This window comes from Cervus canadensis, chromosome 26, assembly GCF_019320065.1.
Source record: "Cervus canadensis isolate Bull #8, Minnesota chromosome 26, ASM1932006v1, whole genome shotgun sequence".
NCBI classification, from domain to species: Eukaryota; Metazoa; Chordata; class Mammalia; order Artiodactyla; family Cervidae; genus Cervus; species Cervus canadensis.
The window spans coordinates 33,333,116-33,354,754 of record NC_057411.1 but is presented as its reverse complement, the minus strand read 5'-3'; the positions used below and the strand labels follow the sequence as shown (position 1 = coordinate 33,354,754).

Sequence of the window (21,639 nt, the reverse complement as noted above, 5' to 3'; positions counted from 1 at the left end):
AAATAAATCAATAAAATTATGTAAAAAAATCTAAATTACATTATAAAAAAAGAAATGCTGGGTCAAATGTTATGAATAATCCTAGTGAATAATACTGTGATCAAGGTCCTAAATGGGGGAGGACCAGGGATGAGAAGACTGTCTTTCTGTGTCTCTATCTATCCATCCCTCTATCCCTCCACTCATACATCCATCTTGGGTCTCTCTTGTTGCTCTACCATCAGGGGAGACAGCAGGAAATAGATGTGGTAGTGATTCAGACCTGGGCAGGCTTGTAGATGGTGTGGGCAATGCTCTTCCCATCAAGGCAGAGTCAGTGGGTGGCTGCCCTTCAGGAATGTTTCTCGTGACACTATATGATGCGGGATGGCAGAGGGGAGGTAGAAGGGATACGAAGAGCTCATCAAAGGGATGAGTCTAGATCACAAGTGTGAGTGTACAGCCCCTTAAGATGACTATCATTACAAGAAAATGCCTCCACCTCACACCAGTCAGAATGGCCATTATCAAAAAATCTGCAAATAATAAATGCTGGAGAGGATGTGGAGAGAATGCAAATTGTTACAGCCATCATGGAGCACAGGAATGCAGTGTTGGTGGGAATACAGCCATCATGGAGAAGAACAGTATGAAGACTTCTTGAAAAACTAGGAATAAATCTAGCATATGATTCAGAAATCCCACCACTGGACATATGCCCTGAGAAATACCATAATTAAAACATGTACCCCAATGTTCATAGCAGCATTATTTACAATAGACACGACATGGAAGCAACCTAGATGTCCATAGATAGAGGAATGGAATAAGAAGCTGTGATATACACACACACAGACACGCACAGACACACACATATTCCAATATGACTCAGCCATAAAAAGGAACAAATTTGAGACAACTCTAGGGAGGTGGATGAACCTAGAGCCCGTTATACAGTGAAGTAAGTCAGAAAGAGAAAAACAAGGATCATATATGTTAATATATGTGTTAACATATATATGGAATCTAGAAAAATGGTACTGATGAACCTATTTGCAGGGCGGGAATAGGAACTGAGACATAGAGAATGGACTCATGGACACAGTGGGGGAAGGAGAGGATGGGATGAATTGAGAGAGTGGCATCGAAATATATACATTAAAAAGGGGTGGGGGGCTCAAATGGTAAAGAATCTGTCTGCAATGTAGGAGACCCGGGTTTGATCCCTGGGTCAGGAAGATCCCCTCGAGAAGGGAATGCATTGAAATATATACATGACCATGTGTAAAACAGATAGCTAATGGGAAGTTGCTTTATAGCAAAGGTAACTCAGCCTGGTGCTTTGCGACAGCCTAGAGGGGTGGGTTGGGGTGGGAAGTGGGAGGTAAGTTCATGAGGGATGGACATATATATACCTATGGCTTATTCATGTTGATGTATGGTGGAAACCAACACAACACTGTAAATTATCCTTCAACTAAAAATAATAAAAAAAATGCCTCTATTCACTAAAAATCACTAGTTCAGTTAAAGATTTTCTTATTTCAGTTAGTATTTAATATAGCCTTCCTTGTTCCTAAACCATAAATTACTCATATATGGCAAGTGACTCTCTATAAATATTCTTTCTGTTCCTTAAATTCCATATTTTTTCTTAAGTTCTACTCCCCAAATGAACATTATCTGTTCTTTGCCAACTTTCTGTCATGTGGTATCATGTAATAGCAAAAATACAGATCTGACTAGCAGTTGAACTAGGTTTAATTCCTGTCTCTGCCACGAACCTGCTGTGTGGTGTTAGCTAGTCTTTTTAATTCTTGATTTCTTACCTTTAAAGTAATACAGAGTTGTAATGACAATCATATGAAGTGCTATGAGCAGAAAAAAACAACAACAGTTAACCTATATTGAGTTCTTATTTTACATATCACAAAATAAGACACTGTTCTAAGTGTTTAAAATGCATACATGTACTTATTCCTCAGAATAATCACATGGTAAGCTGGATTCCAGATAGCTCTATGGCTTTCACCCCTGGTTTTCCTTCTGTGATTATGTTACATTATGTGGGACTTTGAAGATGTGATTACATTGACTAATCAGGTGACCTTAGGACAGGAAGATGATCTAGGTGGGCCTGGATATTATAATTGTGTAATCACATGAGCCTCTTTAAAGTGAAAAGTCTTCTCTGGCTGTTTGCAGAAAAAGAAGTTAGAGAGCTCTGAGGCCTGAGAAGGACTCAAGACGATTGTTGCTTAGAAGATGGAAGAGGTCACGTGAGAAGGAATCTGGGCAACCTCTCTGAGTGGAGGGTGGGCACCCTGCTGACAACTGACAAGGAAAGCAGGACTGCAGACTTCTAGCTGCAGGGATTAGAGTCTGTCAACCAGTTTGCTTTAAAAAATGATTATTTATTTATTTTTGGTTGCACTGGGTCTTTGTTGCTGCACATTGGCTTTCTCTAGTTGCAGTGAGCAGCTGTGGTTCATGGGCTCCTCATTTTGGTGGCTTCTCTTGCTGTGGAGCACATGGGCTTCAGCAGTTGTGGTGTGTGGGCTCAATAGTTGCAGCTCGTGGGCTCTAGAGCTTGGGCTTCAGTAGTTGTGGGGCATGGGCTTCGTTGCCCTGTGGCATGTGTAATCACACATGCAGGGCTCGAACCCATGTCTCCTGCATTGGCAGGTGGATTCTTAATCACTGGACATCCAAACCCGAATATTTATAGATACACTACAAAAGATAAAAACCAGAGATGTCAAAGAAATTTTGTTTTTGAGGATCTCTTTCCTGCAAAAAAAAAAAAAACTTGATGGAAAAAAGTTTGAGAAGCACTGAGCTGATATATTCAAAGTAATTTACACCTTTCCTTCATATTCTATTCCCTAAATTTACAGTGAGTTTGTTATACCAGCTAGAATTCTGGAATGAGAATCAGGAAATGGACCCAGCTATTCATCACCTTCCATCCAACCACCCATCTTCTACTCATGGTGTCCAACAAGCATTTGTAGGGTGCTCCTAAGACAATGTGTTTCCTTGCATTTAAAACTAACTAGGTGATTCGACAAACCTTTCTCTCTTACCAACGGGATGCTTTTACAGTTCTTGTATGTGTTGACCTCTGGGTTTGACAAGGTAGGGCAGTGTTTCTCCAAGTCCAGCCTGGGTATCTACCACCTGCAGCAGAATCTCCTGGATGCTTAATTAAAAAGCAGACCCTGAGGCTGCCCCAAACCTTCTGAATCAGAAACACTGGAGGTTGGAGTCCAGTACTTCTGGTTTTAAACAAGCTCTCTGAGTTATTCTCATGTATACTTCAAGTTTGAGATGTATAGCTATGTTGTTATTGTTCAGTCAGCAAGTCCTGCAGACTCTTTGCAACCTCTTGGACTGGAGCTCGCCAGGCTTCCTTGTCCCTCACCATCTCCCAGTTTTTCCAAGTTCATGTTCACTGAATCTGTGATGCCATCCAACCATCTTATCTCTGTTGCCCTGTTCTCCTTCTGCCTTCAATCTTTCCCAGCATCAGGGTCTTTTCTGGCTGCAAAATAAATATGTAAGGTAGGTTCCCGTGTCCTAAAATTATCTCCCTTATTAGAAGACAAGCCTTACAGGTTTGGAAAGAAAACAGGACCATACCTGTGTGCATCAACCTCCTGGCCATGTCCATCCGTCCCCGCCCCACCCCCACCCCAGCCAAGCTTGTGATTATGGAGCATATTTGTGCCCAGATAGCTCCCTATCTGTGCCCTGTACTGCAAAGTCACCTTTCCCCTTCTGGGCCAGTGCCTGTCTCATGCATGATGAGGGGTTACAGGGAGAACGTGAGCGGGAGTCCCCCTCCCAGGCTTGGGGAGCCTTTTCCCTTCCCCGAGGGAGGGTGGGGCCGGCGCCAGCCGCCGGGGGAGCCCCTGCGGGCAGCGCGCGCCTGGCAGCCGTCACCCGGCGGGTCAGCCGCGGCCGGAGGCAGCCCTTCCCACCTCCCTCGCGCGGAGAAGGGAAACCGGAGAAGTGGGTCACCCCGGCCGGCCCCGTCCGCCCACCCTCCCCGGCCTCGCCTCCCGCTCTCCCGCCGAGCTTCAGGCCTGGGCCACGGCCGAAGCGGTGTGGCTGGAGCGGCGGCGCCCGGGGCCGGGCCTCCGGTGCCCGCGCCTCGGCGCTCTGCCCGCCAGTGCCCTTGCCCGCGCGCGGCGCCCGTCCTGCGGCGCGTTGGCCCTCCCGCCCCGCCCTTGGCGGGGCCCTTCCCGGTACTCGGGCGAGAGTGACATTCAGCGGGAAAGGCTAGCGCAGACGGCGGCGCCCCGCTCCCGGGCGGACCCGGCCGCGCGCACTCGCACCCCGCACGCCGGGCGGCGGTGGCGGCCGGGCGGCAGGCGCGCTCCCCCCGGGCCCGGCCCCGCCGCGGGCCGCCCCCAGCCCCGGGCGGCGCTGGCCGGCCGGCTGCGGGCGAGACCCGGGCGCTCGGGCCCCCGCGCCGCGGAAGGACGGATCCGGCGCCTCGGGAGAGCCCCTGCCTCATATGGCAAAGTTTCTAGCCAAGCTCCTGGGCTGCACGTTGCCGAGCAAGGGCGCCTCTCCCATGTTTGAGGTAGGTGGAGGGCGTGTCCCCGCGGCGCGGCCGTCGGCGCGGGCGGCGACCCCCGGCCGGGGCCCTGGACCGTCTCTCTTGCTGGTTTCCACCTGCAGGTCTGGGGTGGGGCGCGAGGATGGCCGGGGGTGGGGGTCGGGGGGAAACCGGACCCCAGGGAGCCTGAAATCTAGCTTCTCTGGACCTCGGTGAAAATTTTGTTTTCCTTCCCTAGTAGGCAAACACGTTTTCTGTTAATCGAGTTTTACGAGTTGCTCTTTCCCTAAAAGGCCAGGAACGTGTGAAAATGAGCGGGTACCCTGCAGTCCCTCTCTGCTGCCTACTTTGTTGCTTTTTCCTTTTCATCTGAAAAAACCTCAAACCCCAAACCCAAAACAAACCAGGACTTGAGATCCTAGGGTCGGGAGGTTTCCACCTTGCCGCCCTCCTCCGCTCCCCTCCCCCAGCCTCCCGCACAACGCCAACTCCATTGAAGTTAACTCCTTTCTTCTTTCGGGAGTAAGATCCCTTGGGGATGAGAAGGGTTAAAAATGGGATTGGCCACCTCAGGTGAACGAATCGCAGTGCTGAAGGCAGGTACATCGAATTGCTCCCACCTGTCTGAGGCGGCAGTGATGCTGCGGTGAACATCTCTGCAAGGAGGCGTGTTAAGGGAGGGTGGCTGGCTTCTCCTGGGGTGAAGGATGGCACCGACGGTTTTATAGGAATCCCATGGGGGCCACTCAGTAGGGACAGCGTCACACTGTGCACAACTCCCCCAATCCCACCTCTGGAACCCGTGTGTCCTTTGTCTGCTCCACCTGCTGACTGCCTGACTGCCAGGCCTGGACCAGAGGACGGTGGCCGTGGCCGTGGCCATGGCCAGGTTAACCTGCACTGCGGTGCATCCCTGTGCGGTTCTCCTCACTGAGTCCTAGGCCCCTGCCAGCCTCAGGCTGCCTCTGGAGTACCTCAGTCCTCAGTTTCCTGACTGGTCAGAGAGAAGCTGAATTTGGTCTCCCCTCTCAGGATGCAGGAATCATCCTTCAATGATTCCTCTTCAGGATTCCAACTCTTGAGTCTCCTCCCTGACTGCCGCTGAGTCTTTCTCATCTCGGACAGCTGTAGGTCTTCTTACCTTCTGAGGCCCTGTGGCCCCATCCCTTTGAATTTGGAGCTCAGGCTGTTCAACCCAGAATCTCTGCTGCGTGACAAAACCATCTTGAAGTAGGGAGATCCCGACCGTAGGGGAGAGAGGAGCTGAGAAAATACGAGCAGACAGGGAGAAACCAGACTGAAATGCCTGGGTACATGGTAGCCTGAAATCTAAGATATAATGAAGAGGCTGGAAAAGTCAAGTTTTCCAGGTCTGCAGTTAACATGAACTGTCTCCTTTGGCATGCAGCATCTCTGCCCATTTGCTTCTCTGTAAGGGCTTTCCAGGTGGCACTAGTGGTAAAGAACCCGCCTGCCAATGCAGGAGATGTAGGAGATGTGGGTTCAATTCCTGGGTCGGGAAGATCCCCTGGAGGAGAAAATAGCAACCCACTCTGGTATTCTTGCCTAGAGAATCCCAGGCACAGAGGAGCCTGGTGGGCTACAGTCTGTGAGGTCACGAAACTTAGCATGTTAGCACGACCTAAAGGTTTTAGGCATCATTTGAGGGTGGTTCTGGACACCCGAGGTGCTTCTTGAAAATGGCTTTTCTCTTTGGCTTTCTCTTCACTTGTGTTTGGATTTTTGTTCTGAAATTACCAGAATCCATGCCAAGCAATTTCAGTTGTACATGCTGCCTTTTAATGGTATATTCCTGCCTGTTTTATCTTCAAGCCAATAGATGCCCCACCTTAACTTCTTAAAATAATTGCCTCTCAATCATGGCTGGGAGGAGGGGGCCTCAGAAACTAGTCAGAGCCCTATATATTTATTTTCAACAATTCTATTTATTTATTTTTGGCTGTGCTAGGTCTTCGTTGCTGTTGCGGCTTTTTCTCTAGTTGCGGTGAATGGAGGCTACTCCCTCGTTGTGGTGTGTGGGCTTCTCACTGTGGTGGCTTCTCTTGTTGCAGGGCACAGGCTCTAAATGCGAGGGCTTCAGTAGCTGCAGCACAAGGGCTCAGTAGTTGCAGCTCCAGGACTCAAGAGCACAGGCTTGGTTGCTCTGTGACACGTGGGATCTTCCCGGATCAGGGATCAAACCCGTGTCTCCTGCTTTGGCAGGTGGATTCTTTGCTACTGAGCCGCCAGGGAAGCCCCTAGAGACCTATTTAGACAGTTAAGAAAATGAGTGGCTGTTCCGTCTTTGAAGAGCTCTAGGGAGCGGGAATTCCCTCAGTCCTTGGCGTCTCCTTGTGTCTTGCTCTGGGTTATTTTTAAGCACCCAGAGGCAGGAGCTGCTGTGGGATCTGCTCTCCTCCTTTCTACAACCGATGGATGCAGTGTTGGCTGAATCAACCCCAAACGCTTCACCCAGGTGTCACTTTTAATCAGTGCTGCTGGAGCAGTTAAGTGATCATCCGTTTCCTCCCTGTGGGGGAAGATCTGTGCCCTCAGACAGATGAATAACTGAGTCAGGAATGTGTTTCAAGGATGCTTGCTTCTCAGGCAGCAACCCCTTCAACGCGCTCAGTCATAAACCAAGAGGCAGTTGTTGAGAGCTCTTGATGTCTGGGAGGGAGAGAAGTGTTGTAAGAAAGAGATTCTTAAATCTTTCTAAATATTCCTTTTCTAAAAGTGGAAGGCGTGCTAGGATCTGAGAACATTTTAGGCAGCTTTTCATTTCCACCACACACTCTCTTCCTAACTGTGGAGGTTACCTTCAGTTTCAGGGAAATCAAGAGCAGAGATGGGTGTTTACATGATGCATGGCCTTTGGTTTCATTTTGGTTTGGAGCTGATCAGAAATTTAGTTGCTTCGTGTGTGTGTGTGTGTGTGTGTGTGTGTGTGTGTGTGTGTGTGTGTGTGTGTGTGTGTGTGTGTGTGTGTGTGTGTGTGTGTGTGTGTGTGTGTGTTGCTCAGTCATGTCTGGCTCTTTGAGTCCCCATAGACTGTAGCCCTCCAGGCTCCTCTGTCCATGGATTCTCCAGGCAAGAATACTGGAATGGGTTGCCATTCCCTTCTCCAGGGAATCTTCCTGACCCAGGGATTGAACCCAGGTCTCCTGCATTGCAGGTGGATTCTTTATCATCTGAGCCACAGGGGAAGCCCTAGTTGCTTCCTATGCAGGCCAAATAGGTTTACGCAGAAGAAATTCTCCCTGAAAGAGCCCTGAGTCCCGACAGGACCTCCCATGTGCTTGCCGTTGTCTGACCAGGGAGGACGGGTGCCAGGCTGTGGAGGACACGGGAGCCAGAAGTCACTATGGTTGAAAAACAATGGCAGTGCGTGTCCGGCTGCATCATCTTCAAAGGCTAAGGACAGATGGTGTGCGTTTGAAACAGAATGTCTTCGTGATCATTTTGTTTCATCTTTTTCTTAGTATTTCAGTTAACAAGCCAAGTCTTTGAGAAACGGCTTTAAAATTTTTAAGGAAAAAAGAAAGCAAAGGACCATAAGTTCACTCCAGCCACGGTGGCACCATGAGCATGGGGCTAGATGTTTGGAATGCGGTTTGCAGTACATGAAGGCAGAGGTCCTGCAAAAAGAGTGGGCTTCCTGAGCGTTCTGATATCTAAGCACACGGGTACGTGGTTTCAGACCCAACAGGTTCTATTTCTCTGTGTCCTGTGGGCTTGGATGGCTGGATGTCGGATCCTGCCATCAATTTCTTCCCCTTTAAGCTCTGACATATTAAGAACCTGTCCCCACCTCCACCCGCAGGATTGTGTTGCTTTGTGCTCAGGGCTGGTCAGTGACGAGGTCTGGCTGTAGGACAGGAAGTGGCAGGAGAATCATGTAGGCAGAGGCGAATGCCTTTTCTCCTCCCAGAGCCCTCTATCTTCAGTCTGCAAAGCTGCATCTCTCATCCTGCCATCCTCCATTGTGTAACCTCGCGGGGCAGCTTTCACAGACCACATCCATTGGGCAGAACACATCTGGCTCCACAGAAAAGGGCTGTCCGTTCCCCACCACTCTCATGAATGTCCTCTAGAATTGTCACACCTCATGTGCATTCTACTTATCTCCACGTTCTGTTTTCTGTCTCCCCCAGTATTACTGCCTCACTGCAACTGTTGTTGTTCAGTTGCTGTTGTGTCCAACTCATTGTGACCCCATGGACTGCAGCATGCCAGGCTTCCCTGTCCATCACCAACTCCCAGAACTTGCCCAAACTCATGTCCATCAAGTTGGTGATGCCATTCAACCATCTCATCCTCTGTCGCCCCCTTCTCCTGCTGCCCTCAATCTTTCCCAGCATCAGGGTCTTTCCCAATGAGTTGGCTCTTGGCATCAGGTGACCAGAGTATTAGAGTTTCAACTTTAGCATCAGTGCTTGCAGTGAATATTCATGGTTGATTTTCTTTAGGATGGACTGGTTTGATCTCCTTGCAGTCCAAGGGACTCTCAAGAGTCTTCTCCAGCTTCACAAACCACCTCCTTTATGGTCCAACTCTCACATCTGTACACAACTGTAACTATAGTTTCATTTAAATTTATGCATAACATGAAATAACTATTATTTATTCCCTACTCTGGGCCAGGCATTGTTCTAAGGGCATAATATACATGATATCAGCTGTCCTCTCAAAGGCTTCATAATTTCGGTGTTAGCAACCATGTTTTACAGACAGGAAAATTGAGTTTTAGAGAGTTTATTTGCTTAAGATTATCCTATTAATGTGTGTTAGAGTGAGGATCTCAAGGTTCACCTCCCTTCCTCAACTATAGTTACTTGGTATTTAGTTTTTTATTTATTTATTATTATTTTTTTGTATTTAGTTTTTTGCTTTGTTTTACTTTTTCTTTTCTACTTCAGCTTCATTTCTAAATATACTCTTTGTATTTGGAAGTAGAAAAGGCAAACCCCATTCTCTCACATTCTTTCTCTCACTGTGTTACTGTTGGGATGGCATGAGTATCTTACTTCTGGAAATGGTCAACCCAAGGTTGATTGAACTCAGAGGAATTGTTAAAGGGAAGATTCAAGTTCCATGTCTGTGACCCTTTACAAATAGGCTCCATTTGGAGGTGGGGTGGGGTGTTTCCTGTATGTCGTCCTGTCTTATTCCCATGTAACGTTATGAGAGAATTGATGTTGTCTTCCCTGTTTCAGAAGTGAGGATGCCAAGGCTCAGAGTCATTACATGAATTGTCCAAGGTCACTTACCCACTCCAGGTCTAATCTGGGAGGTAAATGTGGGATTCTGATTCCACATGCTTTGCCAGCCAGCTGCACTGAGTTATCTAAATCTTTTCCTGGCCTCTGATCTCTGTCTTACCCACTTGGTCTCTTGCACTGTTGCCAAAGTCATTTTCCTTAATAGCCCAACTGAGCACAGTGCTCATTTATATATCCCCAGTTTTTGGTGATTCACCACTGCACACAGATTTAGCAGGATATGTAGTTCCCCTCAACAGTGTGTTCCTACCTAATTTTCATATTCAGTCTTATCTTCTTCCTGTTATCCTTCCAGTGTTCTTGCGACTTTTTAGTCTCTTCCCATTTCTTAACCATATCCTCTCACCTCCAAGCTCTTCCTCTGCCTGGAATATTCTCCTACTAACATTCTCTTCCCTTTCTTCAAATTTTAGCTCAAATCTCATCTCCAGATCCACTTGCTGGACAACATCCAACCCTCTCCATGGGTCCACTGAATGTTATTTATGTTTGTTCCTCTGTGAGACCTTGAACAAATTTCTCTTGTAACTCCTCTACGTTTCACTTTTCTAGCTTCAGTGGGAATAATAGCACTGCTGATTGCAGGGTGGTGAAGGTCAAATGAGTTAGTGACTGGAAAAGTGTTGCGTTGACAAAAAATTTTGTTTGGGTTTTTCCATTAGATGGTATGGAAAACCCAAGTGAACTTTTTTGGCCAACTCAGTACTTAGACTAGTGCTCAGTACATGGTCATTACTGAGATTCTAGTCTGTGTGTCTCTGACCTCGTCAGCCTTTACAACCAAGTCCTTTTTCCTTCCACAAGGCCTAACAGAGGATTTTGCACCTAGCTCTGCATCAAATAAATGATGCGTTCAACCTTGAAGATTCATGGTTTTCTTTGCCATTAAATTATTTGTTTATCTGAAATTCAAATTTAACCAGCATCCTGTATTTTTATTTGCTAAATCTGGCAACCCTTGCTTCCCTTCTTCCTCCTCCCCTCAGAACCCAGCTCCTAGAGTCCAATCCCACTCAACCATGGGAAGCTTCTCCCCATCCTTCCCTCTTTAAAGCCCCTTCTGTGTCAGAGATCCTGTCCCAGGCCAACAGTGTCACCTGTAGGGAATTCTAGCTGGGCAGCTGTCTGTCCCCACTGCCTTACTAGTATGGAAATGCTGGAGTGAGCAGGCTTTCCACTGCAAGTTCCAGGGCTGTGACTGAGAGCGGTGTATTCCTGGCATTCTGTGTGTTCATTCTTCATGTGTTCACCAGTTCAGTCACTCATTCATTCATTTACCGAATGTTGTGAGATGCCAGCTTTGTGCTGGATGCCCTGTGGAAGTCTTGCTAAGAGACATTCAAACTGTTTTGACTGCGAGTCACTGTCAGAAATATATTTTACATAACAATCCTGAAGGCACATAGCTATTTATACCTGTAACACTGAACTTAAGTTTCAAGAATAATACTTCTCCTTACACCTGGGATGTACTTGATCTTTGCAATTTTATTCTTTCCTTTCCTTTCCATTTATTGCATTCTATTAAGAATTAAACTGGGAAGGACTCATTGAATCGATTTCATGATTTGTGACTCATAATTTGAAAAGCACTGCTATGTAGGATGGCAAGATTCTATTTTTACAGAGCAGTTTGTATTACTTCATTATCCCAGTACTCTACTTACACCTTATTATACTATATATTAGATTTTTGGGGCCTGTCTTGGGAAACCATTCACCATGCATAACTATTTTCGGGGGGGGGGGTGCATATTTTCAGAGTTTCAAACTACTAACTTACCAAATGACTTTTGATGAATATCCTGCCTCTAAACTGGGTAAAAGGTTTGACATGTTACCTGATAATATTTTATGACACAGTTTTTAATCTTGAACACTGTACTCAAATTTCAATTTACTTCTCTTTTTGCATTCACTAATAACAAATGCGCTCCATTGGTTGGATGGCCTCCCCAGGCTACATTTAATGGATCTTTCTGGCTATATATTTTAATTGACTCCATCCCTGCTCCCTTGAAGAAAGTTGTACTTTGAATCAGTGTTTTTCCCCTTCTAATTTGCCTGGGGAAGATCTTGATTTTATCCACTGCAGTGAGCTCCTTTGTCTGCATAAATGAATCTTGCATACTCTCATCCTCTTGGTCCTTCTGACCGCTTCAAGCGTCTAAAGGAGGAACCATGTGGTCTGGCTGTTTTGCAAGCAGATAACTTGGACGAGTGTGGCTATTGCTTCAGTGATTGGATGTTGGTAGATGATCATAAAGGAGAAGTTTACTTTGAGAATAATAGCTCCCATTGCCACAGCTGGGCTTTCTATGAGGGTCATTTGAATTTTAAGCTAATGGATACTGAGTTTGTCTTGTAAATTCCCCATTCAGTTGGTTTGAGGGCCAATTGGATGGTTCTACCGCATCTGAGCCATTGTATACACACAGGCAACTCTACTTACCTTTTGTGTTGGCTGCTTTTAAACTCCGCATGTGGTCCTAAATGCTCGCATTTCAGTTATAGGAATATGTGGTCCCATTATGATTACATCTGTCTAATGGCTTCTTGCTGAGAAACCGTTACATGATTTTTTCCCCTTTTTTTTTGTATTTTGATAAGGAAACGCTAGTGTTTCACATCTGTCAAATCGCCAGTGCTGGCTGCATGTCATGGGGAGCATGGATGGGAGCTTAACTCTTTGATTTTTTTCCTTTTTGCTTAGGTCTTTTCAATTCGTAATGACCTTCTTGTGTATTATGAATTTCTACTTTGTGAATCTTTGAAAAGATACAATAGATCTAATAGTGATGTTTATATTAGGAAAGTTCTGCCTACTTAGATTTGCCTATTGAAGTGGCCAGTAAATAGAAACACAACTTTAATTTGAATTTTGTGATGAGTAAGGACTGTGCTTCCCACTCTTAGAGAGTCTTAAATGTACTTTAGGTCTGTTTCTCCAAATATCTATAATATATTAACAGTATTCTAACGTCCCTTTCAAAGTTTGCATTTTCAAGCCAAAATCATCATTCTCTCTGCTCCCCACCTGAAACCCACTTTTCCTTTCCAACACCATCATCAGCCCAAAGCTCCCCGTGTCTTCTTTTCACCTAGAGTAACACTTTGGTGCCAGCTTTGCTTACTCTCTTCTCTTCTTTCTTCATGAACACTGTCAGTGATTCTTGCAGATTTTGTCTTGGATTTGTACCATTCTTTTTATTGCTTCTAGTCATCATCTACTGATCTGACAAATATTTATTGAGTATATGCTATGACCGAGGACTAGTGGGGTCTGTAGGGGTTTTCATGGTAAGCTACTAATTGATTTGCCCCCCTGATGCCTCCCTCCTCTCCACTTTTCCTGAATATGCTGCTGGGACACCACAGTGCCTTTTCATTATCACTTCCCTACAGATGAGTCTGTATGACTTTCTATTCCCAAAGGGTCAAGTCTTTAAATTCCACCTAGGTTATTTGTAAGGTGTTCAGTTAAATGTCTCACTCTGCATACCCAACTTTACTGCTTGTCATTGATTTCCTTCAGGGATCCTTACCTGTTAGATATAAATTCTTGCCCTGCGTATTTGTTTGTGCTCTTTGTTTATCCTGCAATATGATGACCTATCCTCATTCTTCTCATTCATCCTGCCTAAACGCTATCTAATCTTCGGAGCCATAATAAAGACCCAGTTGTTTATGAAGGCTTACCCAAATAAAGCAAAGAGGTTAAGAGTACATGTGCTCATAAACACTTGGCTTCCAATCCTGGCTCCCTTACTTCTTAACTATGAGACTAAAGAACAACAGCCACAGTCTAATATTTTAATCCCAAACTCCTAATATATATCCCTCTACTCCTTTCCCCTTGGTAACCATTAGTTTGTTTTCCATGACCGTGAATCTGTTTCGATTTTGTAAATTAATTCATTTGTAGCCTTATTTTGGATTCCACACATATGCAGTATCTTATGATATTTGTCTTTCTCTGTCTGACCTACTTCACTTAGTATGATAATCTCTAGGTGCAGCTGTTTTGTTGTAAATGACATTTTCATTCTTTTTTATGACTGAGTAATATTTCATTGTGTATGTGACCCTAATTAAGTAAATTACTTCCTTGTGTCTCACGTTTATTTCCTATAAAGTTAAAATAATAATAGTGGCTATCTTATTGCATTGTTATGAGAGTTAAATAATTTAAATAAAATACTTAGCATCGTATCTATGATAGTACTTACTGTAACATGTATTTTCACCTTGATCTCCGTACCCTGAGTATCCCCTCTTCTTTGACTAATCTTACAAATAATATCTTATTGTTGTAGCTGTTGTTCAGTTGCTAAGTTGTGTCTGACTTTTTGCAACCCCCTGGACTGTAGCACGCCAGGCTTCCCCTTCCTTCACTGTCTCCCAGAGTTTGCTCAAACTCGTGTCCATGGAGTTGGTGATGCCATCCAACTGTCTCATCCTCTCTTGTCCCCTTCTCCTTCTGCCTTCAATCTTTCCCAGCATCAGGGTCTTTTCCAATGAGTTGGCTCTTCACATCAGGTGGCCAGAGTGTTGGAGTTTCAGCTACCAGTAGCATCAGTTCTGGCCAATGAATGTTCAGTGTTGATTTCCTTTAGGATTGACTGGTTTGATCTCCTTGCCATCCAAGGGACTCTCAAGAGTCTTCTGCAGCACCACAATTCAAAAGCATCAGCTCTTCGGCACTCAGTCTTCTTTATAGTCCAACTCTCACATCCATACATGACTACTGGAAAAACCATAGCTTTGACTAGACGGACCTTTGTTGGCAAAGTAGTGTCTTTATATGCTGTCTAGGTTTGTCATTGCTTTCCTTCCAAGGAGCAAGTGTCTTTTAATTTCATGGCTGCAGGCATTGTCAGCAGTGATTTTGGAACCCAAGAAAAGAAAATCTGTCACTGCTTCCACTTCTCCCCTTCTGTTTGCCATGAAGTGATGGGACTGGATGCCATGATCTTAGTTTTTTGAATGTTGAGTTTCAAGCCAGCTTTTTCACTCTGCTCTTTCATGTTCATCAAGAGGCTCTTTAGTTCTTCGCTTTCTGCTATAAGGGTGGTCGTCTGTATATCTGAGGTTGTTGATATTTCTCCCAGCAGTCTTGATTCCAGCTTGTGCTTCATCCAACCCAGCATTTCTCATGATGTACTCTGCATATAAGTTAAATAAGCAGGGTGACAATATACAGCCTTGATGTACACCTTTCTCAATTTTGAACCAATCAATTGTTCCATGTCTGGTTCTAACTGTTGCCTCTTGTCCTTCATACAGGTTTCTTAGGAGGCAGGTAAGGTGGTCTGATATTCCCATCTCTATAAAATTTTTCCAGTTTGTTGTGATTCACACAGTTAAAAGGCTTTAGTGTAGTCAATGAAGCAGAAGTAGGTGTTTTCCTGGAATTCTCTTAGGTTCTCTATGAGCCACTGGATGTTAGCAATTTGATCTCTGGTTCCTCTGCCTTTTCTAAATCCATATTGTACAACTGAAATTTTTTAGTTCATGAACTGTTGAAGCCTAGCTTGAAGGATTTTGAGCAAAACCTTACTAGCATGAGAAATGAACACACTTGCATGGTAGTTTGAACATTCTTTGGCACTGCCATTCTTTGGGATTGAAATGAAAACTGACCTTTTCCAGTCCTGTGGCCACTGCTAAGTTTTCCAAATTTTCTGGCATATTGAGTCCAGCACTTTAACAGCCTCATCTTTTAGGATTTTAAATAGCTCAGCTGGTATACTTTTATGAATTACCCATAGTGCTGACCACAACATAGGTGCTCAATCAGTGCTGATCAATTTTGAAAAGATTATGCAGCTTTATAAAAATCTGGGTACTAGTTTATTTCTGGATATATTTAATTGTAGTTAATTGAAATGTGACAGCTATTGTCCTTTAGTGACTTTTCCTCAATCTATGGGATGTGTGTTAATTCTAACTTAGGCGGCTGTTGCACAAATGGTGATAATATACTTTTATATGCAACTGTGACAGAAGCAGTTCTTGAAAAATGTTCCAATTATAAATGTCATTTAAAGGAAATTCAACCATAGATTGCAATATAATTAAACACAGGGTATTTTTTGTTTTTCAGTTGGTTTGCAAAACATGTATCCTCAAAATAGGTCAAGTGAAGCAAATCCATGCCATAAGTCAAGGTTTTATTCATCAGACTTTTGTGTTCCATGCTGTTAGTGGAGAATTCTGGCTTAAAGTCAGGTTGGATTATTCCAAAGTTAATTTACTCCAAAGGACACTTACTCAGCGGGCTTCCTTATCGTATTTCCAGTGGGACAGAGGGAGTAATGATGCCCTGCTTCCCTGGAAAAATCTGTTGGATAGTCTGAAAGCATGGGGATTTACTTTCATGGAGATTATTTGAATTTGGTTGAAAGTGAAGTGGGGGTACCTACAGTGAGACACATGGGGCTGAAAACTAAAGAGTAGCAGCCTTATGAATTGCAAAGGACCTGCACCCAGAGTCTTAAGATCTGAATCCTGAACCTGGCTTATCTCCCCACTGGCTGAATGCAATTGGGGGAAATCTCCTCACCTCTCTGAGTGTCAGTTTTCATAGCTCTGAAATGCACGTATCAATATTCGATTTGCATTATTCACAGATGATGTGAGGCTCTGGTGTAATAAATGTGAAAATCCTTTATATAAAATATCAAGCATTATACAAACATGAATTGCCATCACTGGTACTGTAACAAAGAGGACGGAAATATATGGTAACTATTTGGTGTCCTGGGCATGTAGGAACCTGCTGGCAAGTGGCCTGTTGGGGATGGTATGAATGGCAAAGAATAGAAATGTTTCTGTTTGAAAGGTAGAGAAAGAATATGAAGCAGTCATAATTTACAACCAGAGCTTGAACGCTTGTGTAATAACCCCTGGAATCTCTGTATGCAGAGATTTTCTTCAGGAATAATGCACTTTTAAAAAAATATTGGAGGATAATTGCTTTACAATATTGGACTGATGCTGAAGCTGAAACTCCAATATTTTGGCCACCTGATGCGAAGAACTGACTCATTGGAAAAGACCCTGATGCTGGGAAATATTCAAGGCAGGAGGAGAAGGGGACAACAGAGGATGAGATGGTTGGATGGCATCACCGACTCAATGGACATGGGTTTGGGTAAACTCTGGGAGTTGGTGATGGACAGAGAAGCCTGGTGTGCTGCAGTCCATGAGGTCGCAGAGGGTCGGACACAACTGAACTGAACTGTTGTGTTAGTTTCTGCCATACAGCAGAGTGAATCAGCTGTACGTATCCATCTATACCCTCACTCTAGAGCCTCCCACCCTCCCATCCCACCCATCTCGGTCATCACAGAGCCCCGAGCTGAGCTCCCTGTGATGTACGGCAGGCTCCCACCAGCCCTCTGTTTCGTACATGGCGGGGTATGTATTTCAGTGCTGCTCTTTCAATTTGTCCCACCCTTACCTTCCCTACTGTGTCCACAAGTTCATTCGCTACATTAGCATCTCTGTTCCTGCCCTGCAAATAGGTTCATCAGTACCAGAACCAGTTTTCTAGTAACATGTATGGGTTAATATACACTATTTGCTTTTCTCTTTCTGACTTGACTTTGTATAACCGGCTCTAAGTTCGTCCATCTCAATTCAACTGAGTCAAATTTGAGGAAGAATGCACTTTTTGAGACGTAAACTTGAACTAGATTTATGAATGAAATTCTATCAGCATGGGAGGAGGAATGCAGATATCAGTGAAAGAAGGAAAACTGCAAGGTGGGACTGCTGGAGCAGACTCAGAAATAGGGCTTGAGGATATAGGACCCTAGATGGAAGAGACAGACAGTGGTTCCAACTCTTTCTGTCCCCTGAATCTAGCTACCTTGTGCCAGCAAAAAAGAGCTTGACATATGATGACACAAATAACCTTGCTGTGGGGCCATTGCAGAGAGTAGAGCTCAGACAAGGGAGCCTGTTCAATTCCGGGGGAACACTGTGGGTCTAGCAAGGGGGCAGTGAGTAGTTTTGAGCAAGAGCGGTCCAGACATACAGGCAGCCTGGAGCCAGCAAGGTTCAGTGGCTGCTTGGACTGGTTCAAGAGTTTTTAGGATGTAATCTCCCACAGAGAACACCTACTGATACCAAACGAAAAACGGATCCTTGGAAGAGAACCTGAAATGCTCAATGTGTGGGTAGGGTTATGTGGCTAGCAAAATTTGGGTGTGAGTGATACGATGACTTCATTTGTAACCACATTTGGGTACTTTAAACTGGCTGGTGTTATCTTGTCAATTTCCTTCTTTCCTATTCCGGTCTTCAAGCAGGGTAGGCCTTTTGTGAAATCTAACCCCCAAGGCAATTTTTTTTTTAGCCTAACAAGCTTATTCTTGATGTTTATTTTAACCAAATTTCATGTGTTAACATGTATTGTGTGTCTATTTGAGAAAGGGGGGTGTGTGGAAGAGGTCAGGCTGACGTAACAGAGCCACACATAGACAGAAAGACACACAGACACACTGTGATTTGCTCCTGGAGTGGTCATGATGATTGAACCACACCATAACCAGTGGTTAAAATGAATCCAGAAATCTCGCTGATTTTATTTACCAGCTTTGCTCTGAAACCTCAGATGTGTTTATGTACATGAGGCCAAGCTCATGGTACACTTCTCAAGCATTAGCAAATGGAACTTCCTTTCCTTCAGAGTTTCTCTTTTGCCTCCTTCCTCTCTTCTAGCTTAGGGAGGCCGTTTCTAAGAATCTGTGGCATCACTGTGTGCAGTTTTCATTTTTTTTCTCATCTCACTCTGCAAATAGAAACTGATTTCATTTTTTCTCATGTATAAAGAAATAGTGCATCTGATTTTATAGGCCAGAAAGAAATGATTGGAAACCATCCAGCCAGGCCCTGGGGAAGCCCCTAAAATTATCCTCTGCCTTATGGACTGTCCAGATTGTTTGTACGTGTGGCTAGGGAAGATGGGGGTAGAGAAGAGGGATTTGGGAAATAGACTTTTCTTGTGCCCAGATGCTGTGAGTGAGTCAGATGGCTGAGCGAATACCCCGATGCCTACTGTGATTTTTAGGAGTCCATTTGCTCAGAGCCAGCTTTGGACGTCTAGGCAGCTGGGTGGATCCTCTGGGGTTCCTAGCTGATGCCACACCGTCTCTCTGCTCATTGTGTGGACTTCCCTTTTGCATGAATACTTCCTGGATAAATAGACTTCTCTTGGCTTACCTTGAGTTCTTTCTTTGATTTGGAATTGCTGCTGGTTAGAATGACTAAGAAAAATGCCTTCACTTAACAGAGTTGATGGATCATAGACAATAATAACAGTTCTTTGTCGTGTTTAGAATTCACCAGAACACCTCATATACATAATCTTATTAGAAATGGAGAAACAGTAGGGGGTTCTTTTACTCTATTTACAGATGGAAAAATGAAGGAAGAAGGAATTCAGAAATTTAACCTTTGGAAAACAGCTTGGGTTTAAAATTGTCCAACAGCCTTGCAGATAATAATTTCTCATTTTTTTCTGTGTTTGTCTTCCTCAATAGAATTAAGCAGATAGCGCTAGAGAAACACTATCAATTGAAACCATTAATATGAAAGTCTTTGAAGCTCATAAAGTAGTGCAAAAAATTGGCTTCCCAGGAGGCAGTGATAAACAACTCGCCCACACTGCAGGAGACGCAGGAGACCCGGGTTTGATCCCTGAGTTGGGAAGATGCCTGGGAGTAGGAAATGGCAACCCACTCCAGTATTCTTGCCTGGAAAATTCCATGGACAGAGGAGCCTGGTGGGCTACAGTCCATGGTGTCACAAAGAGTTATACACATGACTGAGTGACTAACGCACTCTGGAATATTGCAAGACATACCTAAATACTGTAAAATATTATTATTATTTAAATGAAAAATTTCCCATTTCTGGCCTTGCAGATGGACATGGTAACAGAGGGGACCATCTTTTTTTTTTTTTTTTAACTTATTTATTTTACTTGGAGGCTAATTACTTTACAATACTGTAGTGGTTTTTGCCATACATTGACATGAATCAGCCATAGGTGTACATGTGTTCCCCATCCTGAACCCCCCTCCCACCTCCCTCCCCATCCCATCCCTCAGGGTCATCCCAGTGCACCAGCCCTGAGCACCCTGTCTCATGCATCGAACCTGGACTGGTGATCTGTTTCTCGTATAGTAATATACATGTTTCAATGCTATTCTCTCAAATCATCCCACCCTCGCCTTCTCCCACAGAGTCCAAAAGTCTGTTCTTTACATCTGTGTCTCTTTTGCTATCGCACATATAGGGTCATCCTTACCATCTTTCTAAATTCCATATATATGTGCTAATATACTGTATTGGTGTTTTTCTTTCTGACTTACTTCACTCTCTATAATAGGCTCCGGTTTCATCTACCTCATTAGAACTGATTCAAATGCATCCTTTTTAATAGCTGAGTAATATTCCATTGTGTATATGTACCACAGCTTTCTTATCCATTCATATGCTGATGAGCATCTAGGTTACTTCCATGTCCTGGCAATTACAAACAGTGCTGCAATGAACATTGGGGTACACGTGTCTCTTTCAGTTCTGGTTTCCTCAGTGTGTATGCCTAGCAGTGGGATTGCTGGGTCACATGGCAGTTCTATTTCCAGTTTTTTAAGGAATCTCCACACTGTTCTCCATAGTGGCTGTACTAGTTTGCATTCCCACCAACAGTGTAAGAGGGTTCCCTTTTCTCCACACCCTCTCCAGCATTTATTGTTTGTAGACTTTTTGATAGCAGCCATTCTGGCCGGCATGAGTTGGTACCTCATTGTGGTTTTGATTTGTATTTCTCTGATAATGAGTGATGTTGAGCATCTTTTCATGTGTTTGTTAGCCATCTGTATGTCTTCTTTGGAGAACTGTCTGTTTAGTTCTTTGGCCCATTTTTTGATTGGGTCATTTATTTTTCTGGAATTGAGCTGCAGGAGTTGCTTGTGTATTTTTGAGATTAATTCTTTGTCAGTTGCTTCATTTGCTATTATTTTCTCCCATTCTGAAGGCTGTCTTCTCACCTTACTTATAGTTTCCTTTGTAGTGCAAAAGCTTTTAAGTTTCATTAGGTCCCATTTGTTTATTTTTGCTTTTATTTCCATTACTCTGGGAGGTGGGTCATAGAAGATTCTGCTGTGATTTATGTCAGTGTTTTGCCTATGTTCTCCTCTAGGAGTTTTATAGTTTCTGGTCTTACATTTAGATCTTTAATCCATTTTGAGTTTATTTTTGTGTATGGTGTTAGAAAGTGTTCTAGTTTCATTCTTTTACAAGTGGTTGACCAGTTTTCCCAGCACCACTTGTTAAAGAGATTGTCTTTTCTCCATTGTATATTCTTTTCTCCTTTGTCAAAAATAAGGTGTCTGTGGTGCATGGATTTGTCTCTGGGTTTTCTATTTTGTTCCATTGATCTATATTTCTGTCTTTGTGCCAGTACCATACTGTCTTGATGACTGTAGCTTTGTAGTAGAGCCTGAAGTCAGGTAGGTTGATTCCTCCAGTTCCATTCTTCTTTCTCAAGATTGCTTTGGCTATTCAAGGTTTTTTGTATTTCCATACAAATTGTGAAATTATTTGTTATAGTTCTCTGAAAAATACCATTGGTAGCTTGATAGGGATTGCATTGAAGCTACAGATTGCTTTGGGTAGTTTGCTCATTTTCACTATATTGATTCTTCTGATCCATGAACATGGTATATTTCTCCATCTATTTGTGTTATCTTTGATTTCTTTCATCAGTGTTTTATAGTTTTCTATATATAGGTC

At 44.1% G+C, this 21,639-nt stretch overlaps 1 protein-coding gene across 1 annotated transcript in view; it reads left to right on the top strand.

Moving 5' to 3' along the window:
* The first annotated feature begins 4,387 nt into the window (after positions 1-4,387).
* The window catches only part of RASGEF1B (RasGEF domain family member 1B), a 623,896-nt gene continuing 606,644 nt past the window's right edge, over positions 4,388-21,639 (top strand). Inside the window, exon 1 of the mRNA XM_043448126.1 lies at positions 4,388-4,570. Within this exon, the coding sequence (XP_043304061.1) occupies positions 4,502-4,570 (69 nt within the window). The 5' untranslated portion in view covers positions 4,388-4,501. The remainder of the gene's footprint in view (positions 4,571-21,639) is intronic.